This window comes from Cydia amplana, chromosome 2, assembly GCF_948474715.1.
Source record: "Cydia amplana chromosome 2, ilCydAmpl1.1, whole genome shotgun sequence".
NCBI lineage: Eukaryota > Metazoa > Arthropoda > Insecta > Lepidoptera > Tortricidae > Cydia > Cydia amplana.
Window position 1 is genome coordinate 7847353 of NC_086070.1, and position 16473 is coordinate 7863825.

The window sequence follows — 16473 nt, forward strand, 5'->3', positions numbered from 1 at the left end:
TAAATGTTAAGCCTTTCACGGACACCTATAAGGTCGACTATGGTCAAGGACATAACTGGGTTGCGCCTCTGTGCGCACCTTCACCTATCAATGCTATCCATAGCAATTCTTCAATAAACACCTAGGGCATGGTCACCCTTTATCAACTCTATAAAATGGCATATCAGGCCAGGCTGTACGGCTCTGCCTGTACCTAGAGACACAAATACATTAAGACAATAAGTCTCCTACAACTTTCACGGAGGATATGTATATCACACTATGATCAAGTACGAAGGACTAGTGCTCTCTAGCTATGAGGTCACATTTTATAAATAAATGTGCCTAAACTCCTTAAAACTTCTCAAAATTGTACCGTACTGTAAGCTTTCTATAAATTAAACATTATTATTTAACTTCCAAAATTCCAAAAATGATGTAATAAATCAAACTTTCGCTGTATATCAGGTGATCAGTCCGACACGTAGCTAAAGTATCAATCATTACTAAGAAGCAATAAAATAATTTTATTGAATTGAGTTGTTAATTATTTAATCGTTATGCGATGTATCAAATTTCATTCATCGCTTATTAAAATATTCTAACTCGCGGCAAAGTCTCGCGGCCTAGTTAAGTTTTCTGTCGACGTGCGCACAACGTGTGGCACGCGCTGCAAATTGCAACATACATGATTGAGGACACTATTCGACACTTTTAATTTATATATTATATTATGATTTCTTATGAAAAATTTTTATGCTCGAGACGAAATTGAGTTTAGCGACAACCTTTAATAATTATGAATGATTTAAATATGACTGCTACTGAATTGGAAAAAAATGCTGGCTTTTAGAGAAAATTAATTAAAATCATAAATTACATGTAGGATTTACATCCTATTGCTGCGTGGCTGGCCGTCCTCGGCTTCGTCTTCGTCCGGTCCGGTGCGAGTTCGCGTACGGCATTCTTGCTGCTGCTGGCGTGGCCTGGCGAGCTGGCACCTCCATGTGGCGCTCGCTTGACGCTTCGTATGGCTGGCTCTGCTTACGATGATGTTAGTGGGCCGGGATAACCCTGGACTCCTCTTGAAATGGGCCGGGATAACCCTGGACACCTCTTGATTTGCGAGCCGGGATAACCCTGGACAACGCTCTTCTTTCTTCCTTCTTCGTCTCTTCTTAATTTCTTTTCTTAACGCGGTTTCCGCTTTTTGATGTTGGTTGGTTCTTCTCAGGTTGTTTCTTGATTCTTGATAAGCTGGTTGGTTCTGACTGCGTGGATTGGTGTTGAAAAAGTGGTTCTTCTTTTTTTTTCCTTTCTTGCTTGATTTTTCCTTCTTTCTTGAGTGTTAGTTCCTTGTTGGTTCACTGGTCTGGATCGCCATCAAATAACAGGATCTTACTTGTTGTATATAGTTTCGAGCAGGTGATGGGAGTAGAAGTTAAACACCTTATGTGTGCTAGTATAAGAACATTCTGAACCTTTATTCTCTAAATGCCTATTGTTTTATACACGTTAGGTTGCGCTGACACAAGCAATATGCGTTTATGTCGCAGTAAACCAAAGCGTTACTGCTAAACACTAAAAGTGGACATTTACCACATTACAGAACCATTGAAATACAAGCAGATACCTACTTACCTCTCTGAAACCACTGGTAGCTTAAAAAACGACAATTCACCGTTTAATGTTGAATTTAAACAACCGTCCACTGAATAGTCATAATAACTTTTTTTTTGTTTCTCCATAATTGCACAAAAAAGTTTAGACGCGTGTCTCAAGCGGTTGACACTCGCGCTCGCACTGGTCCCAACCGGTCCGAGATATCGTGTCTGTGAGCAGTGTCTATGTGTGCGTTGCTCGAGCGCACTTTGTATGTAGATTGATTTCTGTACTGTATCTGTTTTGTGGCTAAACTAAACACCGACCCTGACGTCACCAATGATGTTATATAACATAGATAGGTTATACTCATACTTGAGGAGCACAAAAAATACTTCCATATTTATTTCTGTGCCTACAAAGAAATCTGTTATTTTTGATTAGTTTTATCATTCAATCCATCTTTGTCACACTCGTTGTTAAACATAAGGTCGTCTCTTTCTCTTTCGGTGTGCGGGAGCTCGTTAGCACGTGTACATTTCTCGCTTGTCCAGCCGCAACTAAAGGCAACTTGTCCAATTTGTCACAAGGTAAGCGCTTCAATTTTGTAACGCCTATAACCTATCTTGAGTTATAAATCATTGGACGTCACCACAATCATAGCCTCGTGCCGCCCACCATACAAAATGATAGCCAAGGAAGTTTGAATCTTGTTGTATTTTCAATTGGGTTGAATTTCATTTGTTCGAAAATTCTACGAGACAAATGAAATGGTACCTACTTTGTTTTTAATTAAGGTTGACATTCCATCGAAACTGAGTGTACATCCTAATGTACATTGGGCGGCACGAGGATAAAGAAAAAAATACATAGAGTGCTCACTCCATACATCAGTTTTGGTACCAAAAAGACTATTATTTTCATAGTCGGCATCTAGCATAGAGTAGCGGAATTATCAAGTACTGCTACTTGACCACCACCAAAAGTCTAATCCTCAACAATTTTCAGCTAATAATATAACCGGATTAGCCGGAACTCTATTTTCAACTCCTGCTTTAATATTAGTTGTAAGTAAATTGTTGTTCAATACAATTTATGTGAGTCGCGACTCACTAAGCAACTAGTATCAAGTAGCGGTACTGATAAATAATAGTGTTTTTGGTACCAAAACTGATGTATGGAGTGAGCACTCTATTCTTACTATATTTCTCTATGCCACAGTCTAAACAAACTGACTTACCTTCACTCACATATGTATCATTTTAAGTTATAGTTTATCCCAGGGGTTCTCAAAGTGCGACCTTTAAGGAGGTTCGTGTAATCAGACTTTCAGGTGTTATTTGTTATCGTCATGTGGTTCGCAGTTGACTGGTTTATCCCACGTGTTAACATACTTATTCTTATTTAGGGATAAAAAAATGTTATTTGCAGAAATTGTTGTATGCTTTTGCAAAGGGTGGCGGTGAAAAGGTAAGAACTTAAAATTCTATAATGGTATTTTATATTTGTGTCATTTATAAACTAACTTATTCACGTTCTCGGTTGTGTTAATAAATAGTAAAAATAAATGTTTTAATCTGTTGACACCAACTACAGTAGTGACCTGCGTATAAAGCAAAGCGCCAAGCGGTCCATGAAATAAGGCTCCTTCAAATTTTGAAATGTTGTATTAAGTGCCATGTTAATGTATTTTATGTTTACTTTATGCTCGTAAACCACAATGAATCTTTTTATTTATTAACAACATAGTTTTAATTTTAACCAAATAATGGTTATTATTTTTTAAATATGAATAATTTAGTAATGTAAAGCCTAATGTAAGTTAATATGGAATGTTTGAACCATCATGTAAGCAAAAACTAGGTCGCATGTCTACTCTAGCATGTCTTGCCGCGACTCCATAATGTAAACTGTCGCGCGACTTGTGTGAACGTATGCTAGATGTGTAAATGCAATTTACAGTACATATGGGGCTACTTTTCCGCACTAGTGCGTAAAATAGCACTTTTCGTGCGTATGTCGAAACTTTAAAGTGCCATATGTACTGTAAAACGTTGTTCGATACACGTGCGAATAGGTAATTCGCAACTCGTGTCGATTTAAAACACTCCCTTCGGTCGTGTTTTAATTTATCGCCACTCGTTTCGAATTTCCTCTTTTTCGCACTTGTATCGAAAATAACTATTACAGTACATATGGTGCTATTTTACCGCGCTAGTGCGATAATGAGCGCATTACGTAACTATAACGAAAATTTTAAGGGCCATAATTATGTACTGTGAAACGTTATGTACGCTACATGTGCGAATAGGTACCTAATTAGCAACTCCCTTCGGTCATGTTCTAATTTATCGTTTAAAGATGGCATGAACAGTGAAGAGCATTCCGATTCCGACTACCTTGTTAATTTTAACCCCTAAGGCCCACTTGCACCAATCCAATAACCCGGGGTTAACCGGTTAAACCTGGAGTTACCATGGTCACCAGTACAATTTGACACTGGTTTCACGGTTTAACCGCTTAACCCCGGGTTAGTGGGATGGTGCAAGTGGCGCTAAAGGGGGTAGGATTAATAAAACTATGTGCCTTAGTAGTAAAAAAAATGTGTTCCACATAATTTTCTTATTATGAAATGAGTACTAAACGAAAAAGCGCCTTTATGTAATGATTTTATTAATATTAAATATAATTCATTTGTGCTACCAAATGTTTAATCCGACATGTATGAATCGCTTAGTTTAAAGATTTTTATAAATATTATTATAATATCTAATCATCATTGTATTATCAATGAATTAAAATTTTATATTAACAATTAAGGCTGTTTTATTTATTTCTTCAAAGGAGGCCATAATAAGAGTTCCTTCTTGCCAGTAGCTAATAACCAATAGTATCTACATTACATACCTAGGGAGATGAATTCGTGAATGCTCCAGATCGCAGGTGTTTGTGGCCCGAACCGAAGGTGAGGGCCATAAATATGCGATCTGGGGCTTTACGAATTACCGACCGTGGTTTGTCTAAAGTTTTACGTCTTGCCTTGGCCAGGAAGTGAGATTTTTTCCCCGCTTACGAGCCTAGCTAGGGTGATGTAAAATAATAAGACAACGTAATTAGTCAGGGGACCTACCCCAAACCATATTTTCAAAGCGGGTCAACGCAGAGCGAGCCGCCTCGCAAGGACATTGCCGCGCGAAGCAGCTCGGTCTGTGTAGTTGTGCCTCGGCCGCATTGCCTCTGGCGAGGCACGACTCCATTGACCGAGCTGTGCAGCAACTTCCTCGCGAGGCGGTTCGTCGTGTGGACCCGCCTATCACTCGCTGTATAAATACAGGTGATTTCAAATTTGTATTACAAATTCAATCTGTTACCTACATCTTCCCTAAACGCCCTAAACCAAACACCTCTATCATAATAGGTGCCCATGCTGCAAATTTAATAAAAACTACTTTTTCATAGATTTTAACCTTTTGACCGATATTATCCGCACCGTAGGTTCAACGCCAAAGACCGATTAATCGGTCACAGACCACAGAGCAACATCGACCTACGTGCATAGGTATACATAAAGTTCAACTTCAGTTTTGGCACTTCAATGATGTGGAGTCCGAGTGACAGCTTTTGTGTTTGACACGGCGTGGAAAAGGTTAACTAACCCAATTATACTTAGGCTAATTTTAATACATTCATTAACTGAGCCTGAATCAAGTATTTTATAATACTCTGATATTACATGAGTACCTATTTAACATCAGTGAGCTGTTATTTTTACAAGCTTTTATTTAACTTGCAATGTACCTATGTAACTATGTGTGTACAGATCAAATCTTGCAAGTAAAATTTGACCCACTTTCAGACTTCCAATGAAGCTGAAATTTTGCATACATATGTAAGTCGGATGACAATGCAATATTATGGTACCATCGAGCTGATCTGATGAAGGAGACAGATGAGTGAGAACTCTGTGATAAAACAAGGCAACCTAACTGTGACTGGGGCTTTTAGAATTATCTCGATGAGTATTAGTTGCATGTGGAAAGAAAAGTACAGTCAGCAATAAAAGCTTGTACCAAAAATGAAATTTCTGCCTAAAACTTATTATTCTTTCTAATTCTGGATATCACTTATCCCTGTACCAGGCTGATGGAGATATATTTCCCACATCCGGCACTTCAAACTTGTGTTCTATATTCAATGAGTAAGCCTGACATCTGATTTAAATTTTTGAACTAACAAAACTATTACCATAATCACGTTATAAAAGAAAAATACAATTTTAGGAGGAATGTATATATTTATTTCACGAACAAGGACAATCGCAGCAACAAATTTGATGTGTAAATTTAATACTGTTTAAAAAAAGAGAGGTATAACAAATGATAATACGACAAATACACCGTCAAATTCCAATAAATATAGCACTGAAAACAATTAGGATTTATATTTACAACTATTCGCAAATAAATAAAATTCCTTTCAAGTTTTTACTTTTAACTCTAATATAACTCTAAGTTATACTTATTTTGTACAAATAACAATTATTAGTTAAGAAACAAGAACATTTCAGCCACAAGGATCAAGTGTGTTGGTAGGAACTTAACCCATTTTGTGATCGTAGAACTGCCTACCCTATAGAAATAGAAGTTGAGTATCAGCATGTGTGTGGCAGATTTCTTTAACCGCCCTGACATTCAACACTGGATGACGCTTTAAATATATTACCAGAGTTAAAAATTGTGAATTCTTATGGGCGGTTAATAACGGTAAGTTCACAATGCACGAACTAACAACAAGATATACGAGTGTAACAAGGATCTAATTATCCTTCTTCATCCTGGTGCTGGTCATGCGGTAGATGATGGAGTCCCTGCCCGGGTCCATGTCCATGATGGCGTACACGATGGCCACCAGGGCGAAGGCGAACACGAGGCCGAACCACAAGATGATGTTGAAGATGGCCGAGTAGTCTTCAGAGTAGCTGTCTTCCGAACTCTGAAATAATTCATAGGTAAATTAATATTGGACAAACTTACACATATCAAACTCAAATTTAGCTTCCAATATTTGACCCACACTAACTAAAAAACTTACATACTATCTGACGTGGCTACATATTTAGTCTACATTACAAATTGACTAAAGTTACGTCACAATTGTGTTTAGCACTAAATGTTTGAGGTACTTTACGACAAGATCTAAATATTGTAACGAGTCTATTTATCCAACTACCCCTACGAGATGACACCCGGTCTATTTGTCCAACTGTAAAAAACACCGCAATCTACAACATCCTAAATACCAATATGTCTATATAACCTAAATACCTAAAGAGAATCACTAACTCCCAAGTACTACAAGACGTAATTAGGGAAAAGAATCCAGCGCACAAAAATCATCACTGTAATTAACGGCTTCTGTCAATAACAGAAGTAAATTTCAATGACTATTTTCTTAGGTTGAATAATTTCGCGACTCGAGACCGGGCATACCAAGTCGGAGTAGCGTATGAATGGAATTTTGATAGTTATGAATTGATCATTATATAAATAAATATTTGGGGTCAATCTTAAACAGATCAACATAGCTTAAAACTAAGCGAAGCTTGTACTGTGGGTTCTAGACGACGATAGCAAATATTCGTGATCAACACACATAGAAATGCCTCCTGGGATCTCTTGCTTCGTTAAGTGATAGCCTTAGCTTCATAAATATTTGGGTTAATTCATAACTGTCAATAATCAATTCTTACGATACCTACTCCGACTATAGACTGACCGCTGCACAGTGTAACGACGTCATACTTGTGGTTGGACATGACACATGAGAATTATTTGTTTTTTGACGATAACTTTTTATTGCCCTAGCAAAAATTTATAAAATTCATAAGGATCTTGGAAATCTGTTCAGGAATAGTCCTGAACAGATTTCCAAGATCCTGGGATGGAAGATGCTGGGATAGCCCAGCACTGTAACGATTCTTTGTCAACACCGTAAAAAAATATCATCGAATAACTATTAAATTGTTTTTTTTAACCCCCTACGCTATACGCCAACAAAATCCTTTTTATGTCAAAAATGCCTTACATCATTTTGGAAAAGAGCTGATGCTCTTCAAACCGCTGGGTCGATTTCTATGAAACATAGCTAATAAGAACCACCGCAAGAAAACTCGCTTTAACGTCAAGAAAATCACATCGAAATCGGCTTGTCTGTTAGAGAGCTACGATGCCACAGACAAACAGCCAGACATTGTCGTCAAACATATTGACGACAATGTCTTAAAAACATAACATTCTCATGTCCAACCACAATGTAAGGCGTTGTTCTACTAGCATCAAGTGCACGGCCCAAATGACGCTTCACTAACTCCAGCGGCATCCGGCTTTTTAGGTTCTTCCGGCGTCGCTCCGCCCCCGCCTGGCGCGTCAGCGCCCCCGCCTGGCGCGTCGGCGCCCCCGCCTGGCGCGTCGGCGCCCCCGCCTTCAGGCTCAGGCTGGGGGGGTTCATCATCTCGGACTCCTCTCTTTTTTCTTGCAATTTTCTATTACGCATTAATATCAGAATTTTATTTTCTAACTTTTACTAAGAATATAAATTATTAAGCTGCGGCGCACGGGTTATTTGCCGTGGTGTTAATGCAACTTTATGGCGTATCTGCTGAATAGGTATTGTATGTTACTATTATTTTTTCTCCTATATGCTTGGAAATTTATTTTGTTTGCCTTACGTAAAAACAGCACATAAGGCAAAACCATCATTATAGTCCAACTCCTATTTAAAAAATTCTAACTCATTATTGTGCCGCTTTAGCAGACAGGAAGTTGTATGATAATCTTTAACTGTGTTGTTTTTTTTTTTATTTTTAACACGTTACGACTAAGAAAAATTAACACAAACAGTCGTTTACTAAAGCCGCACCCGCGGCTGTCATACGCTATAGGGTAGGTATTATACTAAGATATAGAGCGAGATAGGGAATTAAGGAGATCAATGACCTTACATGTCTCGTTCTATCTTACAGCTTGCAAAATCGTGCGAAAAGCGTGCGAATCCTGCTTAAGGTAATATAATCAAAGACTTACATGCCGGTGTGCAAAACAGCGTACATACAGTGGAATCCGTTTATTAGGACTCCGCTTATACTGAGCGACCGCTTACTGTGACGCATTTACTATCCGAAGTTTGGTTTTCATATAAAATTATTTGTGACAAAGTCGGATAAGATGACTTCGCTTATAGTGACAAACCGCTTACTATGACCTATAAATCCTATTTTTACGAAATTATGTCCGGTTATACTGACACGTTCGCTGGTTTTCGTGTCCCCCTGCAAGGACGATTGGTGCGTGCGTGGCGTGTAAGTTGTTTTAGTTTTGATTATCGGTGAAAGTTGATAATTGGTACAAGGTTAATAATAAAACTTATATCTCACAAAGGAATTTCACATTAATTTGGAAAAAATAACAAAAATAAGAATTTAATCAACTATGCTTAACATGACATCCGCTTAGTATGACGTGTTTGTCACTTCCCTTCGATGTCATTATAAGAGGATTCTACTGTACCTATATTCCCCTTAGTTTAACTCTTTTACTTTTCTTATCTTTCTTTTAATAAATAATGAAAGAGGGGAGATACTTTTTATTTAATGTTAAGATTGGACTTGGAGCGATAGAGAGACAATGAAATTTCAATGTTCGATGTTCCCTGGAGGCCCTTTGCTTAAATACCGTATTAACCCTCCACCGCATATAGAGCCATATATGGCGGATATGATATTCAGTTCTATTGACAGGTATTAAAGTTGAAATTTAAACAAATATTATTATTACATGCAGTAACGGGTTAAAATGTACAGTGTTAGGCATACCAGCGAGCGCTGCTGTTGTTGCGGCGCGGCGCTGGGCGCGGCGCGCACGGTGCGGCGCGTGTGCGCCACGTCGGTGGCCACGGCCGTCACCAGCACCGCGCCGTCGTACGCCGCCGCGAACGCCGCGCTCAGCTCAGAGATCGCCGACCCTAAACAAAATTGACAAACGTTACGAGCTTCCCAAAAATATCATCGCATTTTTTAGGGTACCGTACCCAAAGGGTAAAAACGGGACCCTATTACTAAGACTCCGCTGTCCGTCCGTCCGTCTGTCACCAGGCTGTATCTCACGAACCGTGATAGCTAGGCAGTTGAAATTTTCACAGATGATTTCTGTTGCCGCTATAACAACAAATACTAAAAACAGGATAAAATAAAGATTTAAGTGGGGCTCCCATACAACAAACGTGATTTAAGTTAAGCAACGTCGGGCGGGGTCAGTACTTGGATGGGTGACCGTTTTTTTTGCTTGTTTTGCTCTATTTTTTGTTGATGGTGCGGAACCCTCCGTGCGCGAGTCGGACTCGCACTTGGCCGGTTTTTTTTCCCCTCTATTAACCTTTTCGACGCCGTGTCGAACACAAAGGCTGTCACTCGGCCGCCACGTCACCGAAGTGTCCCGACTGAAATTGAACTTTATGCATGTGCACGTAGGTCTATGTTGCGTTGTGGTAAGTGACCGATTAATCCGTCTTTGGCGTTAGATCTGCGGTGCTGATATATCCGTCATTGGCGTCCAAAAGGTTAACTTTTCAATCGACTAGGTATTTCTTGTTGCTATTCCGTTCCGTCAGCCAGGGACAAAATGGCAGCATAGTTTGTTAGAAGAAATTGTACATTTTTCTAACACGCTTGGTAGACCTTTATGGACAGGGCTAATAAAAAGTGTGTTAGGTGAATTTAACTGCCTTAAAATTAGGTTTGTAAGAGTAACCCGTAATACGTAACCATGGAAACGAGTAACAAAAGAAGTTAGTTCACCGTAATAAATGTAATAACTAACAAATCTAAAAAGGCAAACAAGGGGGAATAGCTATGGTTAATATACTTACACCAAATTGTGAAAAAATATTTCAATAGCAGAGGAAAATAGGGACTAGGTTTGTATGGAGTAGCAAAAATTAAAATATGTTATGTTTGTTAATTAAAATACCATAAAAGAGTTGTTTTGTCCCCTGGACAACTAAACGTAACCATGGCAACGAGTGACGCTAAAAAGTTGATTCACCCTTATAGTCCTTAGAATAACATGAAGAGTGTATACTGTAAACCTTACCTAAAAGCTTTTTGGCTTCCTTGACTTGTAAAGAGTTGGGGCCGTGGAAGTCGGACAAGGCGTGGAGCGATTGGAAGCGGAAATTGTAAAAATCGACGATATTGTCCCCTGAGACGATACCGGAATTAATCTGTAAATAAAAATAATGAAAAAATATTTCACTCGATCAAAAAATCAAAAATCTCTCGCACCAAATGGAGCAATAGATTTAGCAACGTATGCAAGTGCAAATACGATCAGTACAGTCGACGTCAAAGATATGATTACACTTTTGCAAACTCCTTTGTAATAAGGTGAAAAATGTAAACTGTTGACATCCTCTGTATGCCAGCATAGGCTGGCAAATGTTTAAGGCAATTCATATAGATGAATTGCCTAACCTTGCTCGGTCAAGGCGAGCAGATACGAAAATCATACAGAATTTTTTTTGTCGATCAGTTAAAAACTGATCATTCAAAATTTGTAGATATGAGTATTCTTAAAACTGTTTAACACATTCTCAGGGTTCTCCGTTCGTAGGTGATTTTCGTTACAAAGCAAGAAAACCTTACTTATGACACTACCAATGAAAGCGTTAAATAGGCCACAAAAAATTTAAACCTTATATAAAAACTGACATGATCCACACTGTTAACTGGCAATTACCATTTACAAACCTAATGGTAAAGCCCTTATTGGCCTTATTCATGAAACTTAGCAAATCATTTTTAAATTTTGTCCCTTTCTAACAAACACAATGTCACAACGACAGATAAGAACAAACAATTAGGGCTTGTTAGACTTGACAGGGGATTATGAATAAGGCCTATATAAGGTCCATCACAGTGTAAGGGCCGTTACGCACTGTATACTGGTTGCCGGCGACTGTGACTTCCTATAGTTTGTATGAGACACCAAGTCGCCGGTGATTAGACGACATTGCGTTACCGCTCTAAATATCAAAGTACCTTTTCAGTGACAGCTTTCAATGCTGCAAGCTCATTAAGGAATGCACTATCTTCTTCCACTGAGTATTTCAAGTGGCTCAGGGACAGCTTAAGATTCTTGGGTACTTTGACGTCTGCAAACACCCCTGATGACAACTGAAAAAATAAAAAATGAAGTGATTACATATTTATAGGTACAAGATCATAGTTGATCATACTTATGCTTAGTTATATTAACTTCAATATTCAGGCTTCTTGTTATTACAGGACTTGGCAAACTCGAGTCTTTAATTCACTCCAGCCTGAGGCTGTCGCGAATTTTTTCACTTACCCCCCTCATTGCACAGCAATGTACTAATGTATGATATATTTTTAAGGAGACTCAGAAGCCTACAAGCCAATGTGTTACACAATGTAGACTTCATTTTATCATTATCACCTTTCTTAAATATTTAATATAAAGTAGCATTTATTGTTCCTCATAAAACTAAATGAAATTTTCTAACTTGATTAAAATTTGTGGACATTAAGGTAAATGTTTAAATACAAACCTGATTGACATCAGTAAGCTTGATCTTGAGGAGCCTACTGTGTCCATTGCTGAAGCGCTGCTGGATCCTGTGCTTAACTGCTTCAAAAGTATCCGGTTCATATTCGTCCACAGTCAACGGGAAGGCATTTGATTTAAGCTCAATCTAGAATTTAATAAATTAATATGTTTAACAACAACAACAATAAGACTATGTCAACAAACGACCTAACAATTTTGTATATATATTTGCATTTCGTGTATGTGGAAAATTACAAATTACAACTATATAATATCATATAGATGTCAATTCATTTGAGTACCATAAAAACAATATCTGTCTTGCATTTGCAGTATAAACTCTGATGTAAATTTAAGGTGAAAAAAAATTTAGGACTTCACATATTGGAGTGTTCTGTACCAAAAGGAGGACACTCATTAATGGTTCAACTGATCACATTAAAATATTTTTTTTCTACTCCTGTACTTTTATTTGTCATTTAAAGGATTGTGCACACACCTTTAAAACCCTACCTTACAGTTGTCAAGACAAGTCTTTAGTCTATTACCCAAAAAAGCATTTGTGCATACACGCAGTATCTTTTTGGCACTTATTCGATACTTCGTGTAATGACCACTTAAAAATATTGAATGAAATACATACATTGTTGCCAACCTTATTTTAAATGTCATCTCTGACAAGTGAACCATAGACATGTTTTTTTAATTTCATTCATTCTTTTTCCGCCCGTTTTTTGCTACTTCTTGAATGAAAATTATGCATTTAACTGCAACATATTCTAGTTTATTAGCATTTAAGGGTCAAGGTGTACCTTTGTAAGATTATTTTTGTAACAAAAATAAACACTTACAGTCTCACCGAGGCTGGGAACTCCATCTACATACACTTCAACTACAGCTTCAGGTAAAGTGAATGGATCAAGAATGATCATGCCATCCCATTCAGTACCCTGAAAAAGAGCAGAGAAAATGTTTATTAAGTTACGTAGGTAATTATACTCTTCTGCACTAATAAGTAAAATGCAAATAACAGATATTAAAAAGACAAATATAATTAGGTAACAACAGGCACTCTTATTGCTAAAAAGCCTTTGAATTAAGGTTTGGGTTGGGCTTTGGTTGTGAGTTACCTATATGCGTCATAAAGGTGATTACCTACCTCTTCAACCGACAGTCCTAAAGCAGCGGAAAACACTTCTTTCAAGAGACTTTCAGGTATCTTACTGGATCCAAAAAAGCTTAGGGATTTAGGGCTGTGAATCACGTCGAATTCCCCAGCGGCATTAGAGCCTGAAATAAGAATAATTATAAACAAACGTAATATAAAAACACCCTTGAATGGAAATTTAGATTTCTTAACTCACCGACTATAAAAAGGACGAGGGAACACCAGAAAACGACCATTTTCACAGCCATTTTTATCGACTGAAAAACCTTTACAATAAGCAGACTGTCATATGATTTAGGTCTTGCCATATAAAATTACGTGTTACTATATTCAATATTTCCATACCACATGCTTCTTTTTATTATGTTGGTGCAACGTAAAACCGTAACACACTACCGCACCGCACCAAGGTCACGGTACGCCGCACTTATAAGTGAGAGCGAGAAAGAGATATCTCCTCCTCGCTCTCACTTATGAGTGCGGCGCATCAAGTGGTACATACCTGAAATAGCTTTTCTTATGAATTCCTAGACTCGAATAGTCGTCGTAGCTGTCATTGCTGTCATAAGTCATCACAACACTATCAGTGTCATCTCATCTTATGATCTTACATCAAATCAAATTTTATAGATTTTGATTTTGTGCGTTTTGCGTCATTGTTTGTTTTGATAATAAATAAGCGGAGTTTTCAAATTATTTACAAAATTCTAAAGTAATATCGGACGTATTTTTAGAAATGTCTCACAGAAGATCAAGTTTTCAATCAAATGACCTGTTTCCTCGTGAAATTGATATTGAGGTGTGCTTAAAAACGCTAAAAATTTATCAAAAAATCGAAGGAGATGTAAATTGTGTTGTATGGGATGCATCCTTAGTTTTAGCAAAGTATCTCGAAACAATGTGCCAGAATAAACCTGAGTTCTTAAGTGGCATTAGAGTATTAGAACTTGGGTCAGGTTTAGGGGTTGTTGGTCTAACAGCTGCAACTCTAGGGTAATTACCAAAGCGAATTCAATTAGTCGGAATCCAATTAGACTCTTAGTTAATTAATTTTATTTCGTTTTCAGTGCCCAAGTGACACTTACAGATTTACCTGAAGCACTGCCGTTGTTGCGATTGAACATAAATGAAAATAAGTCGAAAATCTCCAGTATGGGAGGGTATGCCATAGCAGAGTCTTTGGTGTGGGGCGACAGTACATCCGAAATACTTAAAGAGGAATTTGACATGATTGTGCTTGCAGACTGTGTTTATTATGAAGAGGTAAATATGTTGGTTAGATTTAATCTTATCGCTTTAGTACATTCAGGCATTCAGTGTATAGTGAGACAAATAGCTGTTTGTGTCATGTATGTTCATAATTTGCTTGAATCTGTTAACAATTTTAGCATATGGTCAGCTTAAAATGTTTGCCTTTTATTATAGGCAATAGATCCTCTGGTACAGACATTACAATGCTTCACAAACACTTTAACAAAGAAACCGACAATGTATTTGACTCAAGAACTTCGAGATTCTGATATACAAAAGAGGTTATGGAAAAAGTTTTTTGAAAAACTTAATGACATCTTTAATGTGGAACAGATACCTGAAGAAGAACAACACAAAAATTACAGAAGCCCGGATATTTTACTCTTTAAAATTACAAAGAAGTGATTTCTTAGATGTATGTATAATTATTAGTTTAAGCGCATTCAGTCTATGACAATAAATTTGTTTATTTTAAGATACATATAGGTATCATTAAGCATTTCTAATAGCTCAAATCTTTTTCTAGTTTAAATGAATAATAAACTTATTAATCTACATAAAATAATAGAATGTGTCTTCAGCTTTACCTATAACAGGATATTAATAAAGGAATTATGAGTAGATTACCTACCTACCTTGCATTTAAATTATTATTGTTAGGCTTTTTTATACTATACTTTTTAATATGTAGGTCTTTTTTATAAAAAAAAACTGTTTTTCCTAGGGATTTAGCGATTTAATATTTGTGTTGTGTTTAATAATCAATTACCTCAAATGTACAAATTTAATAAAAAGTTTCTGCCTTGTTGCCTTTTTTTGTTTGTTTCCATATAATTGTGTTATAAGTAAAGTTTATTTACGTGTGTGCGTGAATCGCGGCGCGAAGCCGCGAACGCAAGAGGGCTTGAGCATCTGCGAACTCCACACTCGCGTTCGCGGCTTGTGTGGATACGTACATACAGCCGCCAAAGATATACTTGGTCAACCAGATCTTGTCAGTAGAAAAAGGCGGCAAATTTGAAAAATTTAGGCGTTAAGGGATATCGTCTTATAGAAAATTTGAATTTCGCGCCTTTTTCTACTGACAAGATTTGGTTGACCATCTATAAATATAATCACTACACACTGTCCTATATTATATTTTTTTCCTTAAGAGTCTAATCCTCGTAAGACTCTTGCACGAGCCACGAGACGAGCCGCGAGCCGCGCCACGAGACGCGAGTGTAAGCGGTGAGCTCGCGGCTCGTCTCGTGGCTCGCAAGCTCGTCAAGCTAATATAATTTAAACACTAACGACATGGCATAAGGTTTATAACCGAATGACAAGCCGAACGCGAGTGTAAGCGGTGGACTCGCGTCTCGTGGCGCGGCTCGCGGCTCGTCTCGTGGCTCGCGCGAGAGTTTTATAGTTAGTTTAGACTCTCGGCTCGCAGCGCGTCTCGTGGCTCGCCTCGAGCGCGTAAGCCCGTCGAGCTACTGATTACACACTCGCCTCGTGGCTCGGCTCGGGGCTCGTCTCGTGGCTCGCAAGCTCGTCGAGCTAATATATTTTAAACACTAACAGCGCGGCATAAGGTTTATAACCGAACGACAAGCCGAACGCGAGTGTGAACGCAAGCGCGCTTCCCGCGCGAGCCCCTTTGGCTCGTGCCCAAAAAAACCGCTCCTCCACGCGAGCTAGGCGAGCGCGAGAAGAGCCACGAGCCCAGCGCTTACATTCTCGTCTCGTGGCTCGGCTCGCGGCTCGTCTCGTGGCTCGTGCGAGAGTCTAAATCGCTTTTTAAGCCCTTGCTACACGGTCGCCGACAAGCCCCTCAGACCGCGTGGCCTTGGACTGGACGGACCGTGTAGA

The 16473-nt window shown here is 38.3% G+C and overlaps 2 protein-coding genes across 2 annotated transcripts; one reads left to right on the top strand and one right to left on the bottom strand.

The window, feature by feature from the left end:
- Positions 1 to 5855: 5855 nt before the first annotated feature.
- On the bottom strand, positions 5856 to 13698 carry LOC134662074 (ATPase H(+)-transporting accessory protein 2). Its single transcript, XM_063518350.1, has 8 exons — positions 13568 to 13698; positions 13363 to 13493; positions 13055 to 13153; positions 12205 to 12348; positions 11675 to 11809; positions 10728 to 10857; positions 9452 to 9600; positions 5856 to 6573 (listed from the first exon to the last, which is right to left on the bottom strand). Exons 1-8 carry the CDS (start codon positions 13677 to 13679, stop codon positions 6397 to 6399), a joined length of 1077 nt encoding a protein of 358 aa, XP_063374420.1. The 5' UTR covers positions 13680 to 13698; the 3' UTR covers positions 5856 to 6396.
- A 285-nt stretch (positions 13699 to 13983) lies between these two features.
- Positions 13984 to 15182, top strand: LOC134662116 (protein N-lysine methyltransferase METTL21D-like). Its single transcript, XM_063518388.1, has 3 exons — positions 13984 to 14364; positions 14439 to 14634; positions 14797 to 15182. Exons 1-3 carry the CDS (start codon positions 14108 to 14110, stop codon positions 15025 to 15027), a joined length of 684 nt encoding a protein of 227 aa, XP_063374458.1. The 5' UTR covers positions 13984 to 14107; the 3' UTR covers positions 15028 to 15182.
- The last annotated feature ends 1291 nt before the right edge of the window (positions 15183 to 16473 follow it).

What these genes read in the sequence shown, in the direction of transcription:
- LOC134662074 (XM_063518350.1), bottom strand. Translation starts at nt 13,679, where the DNA reads ATGGCAAGACCTAAATCATATGACAGTCTGCTTATTGTAAAGGTTTTT. An exon ending in TAGGACTGTCGGTTGAAGAG is followed by an intron (nt 13,154 to 13,362) that starts GTAGGTAATCAC and finishes GCTCTTTTTCAG; the next exon opens with GGTACTGAATGGGATGGCAT. An exon ending in TGAAAGCTGTCACTGAAAAG is followed by an intron (nt 10,858 to 11,674) that starts GTACTTTGATAT and finishes TTTTATTTACAG; the next exon opens with ATTAATTCCGGTATCGTCTC.
- LOC134662116 (XM_063518388.1), top strand. Translation starts at nt 14,108, where the DNA reads ATGTCTCACAGAAGATCAAGTTTTCAATCAAATGACCTGTTTCCTCGT. An exon ending in CTAACAGCTGCAACTCTAGG is followed by an intron (nt 14,365 to 14,438) that starts GTAATTACCAAA and finishes TTTCGTTTTCAG; the next exon opens with TGCCCAAGTGACACTTACAG. An exon ending in ACTGTGTTTATTATGAAGAG is followed by an intron (nt 14,635 to 14,796) that starts GTAAATATGTTG and finishes CTTTTATTATAG; the next exon opens with GCAATAGATCCTCTGGTACA.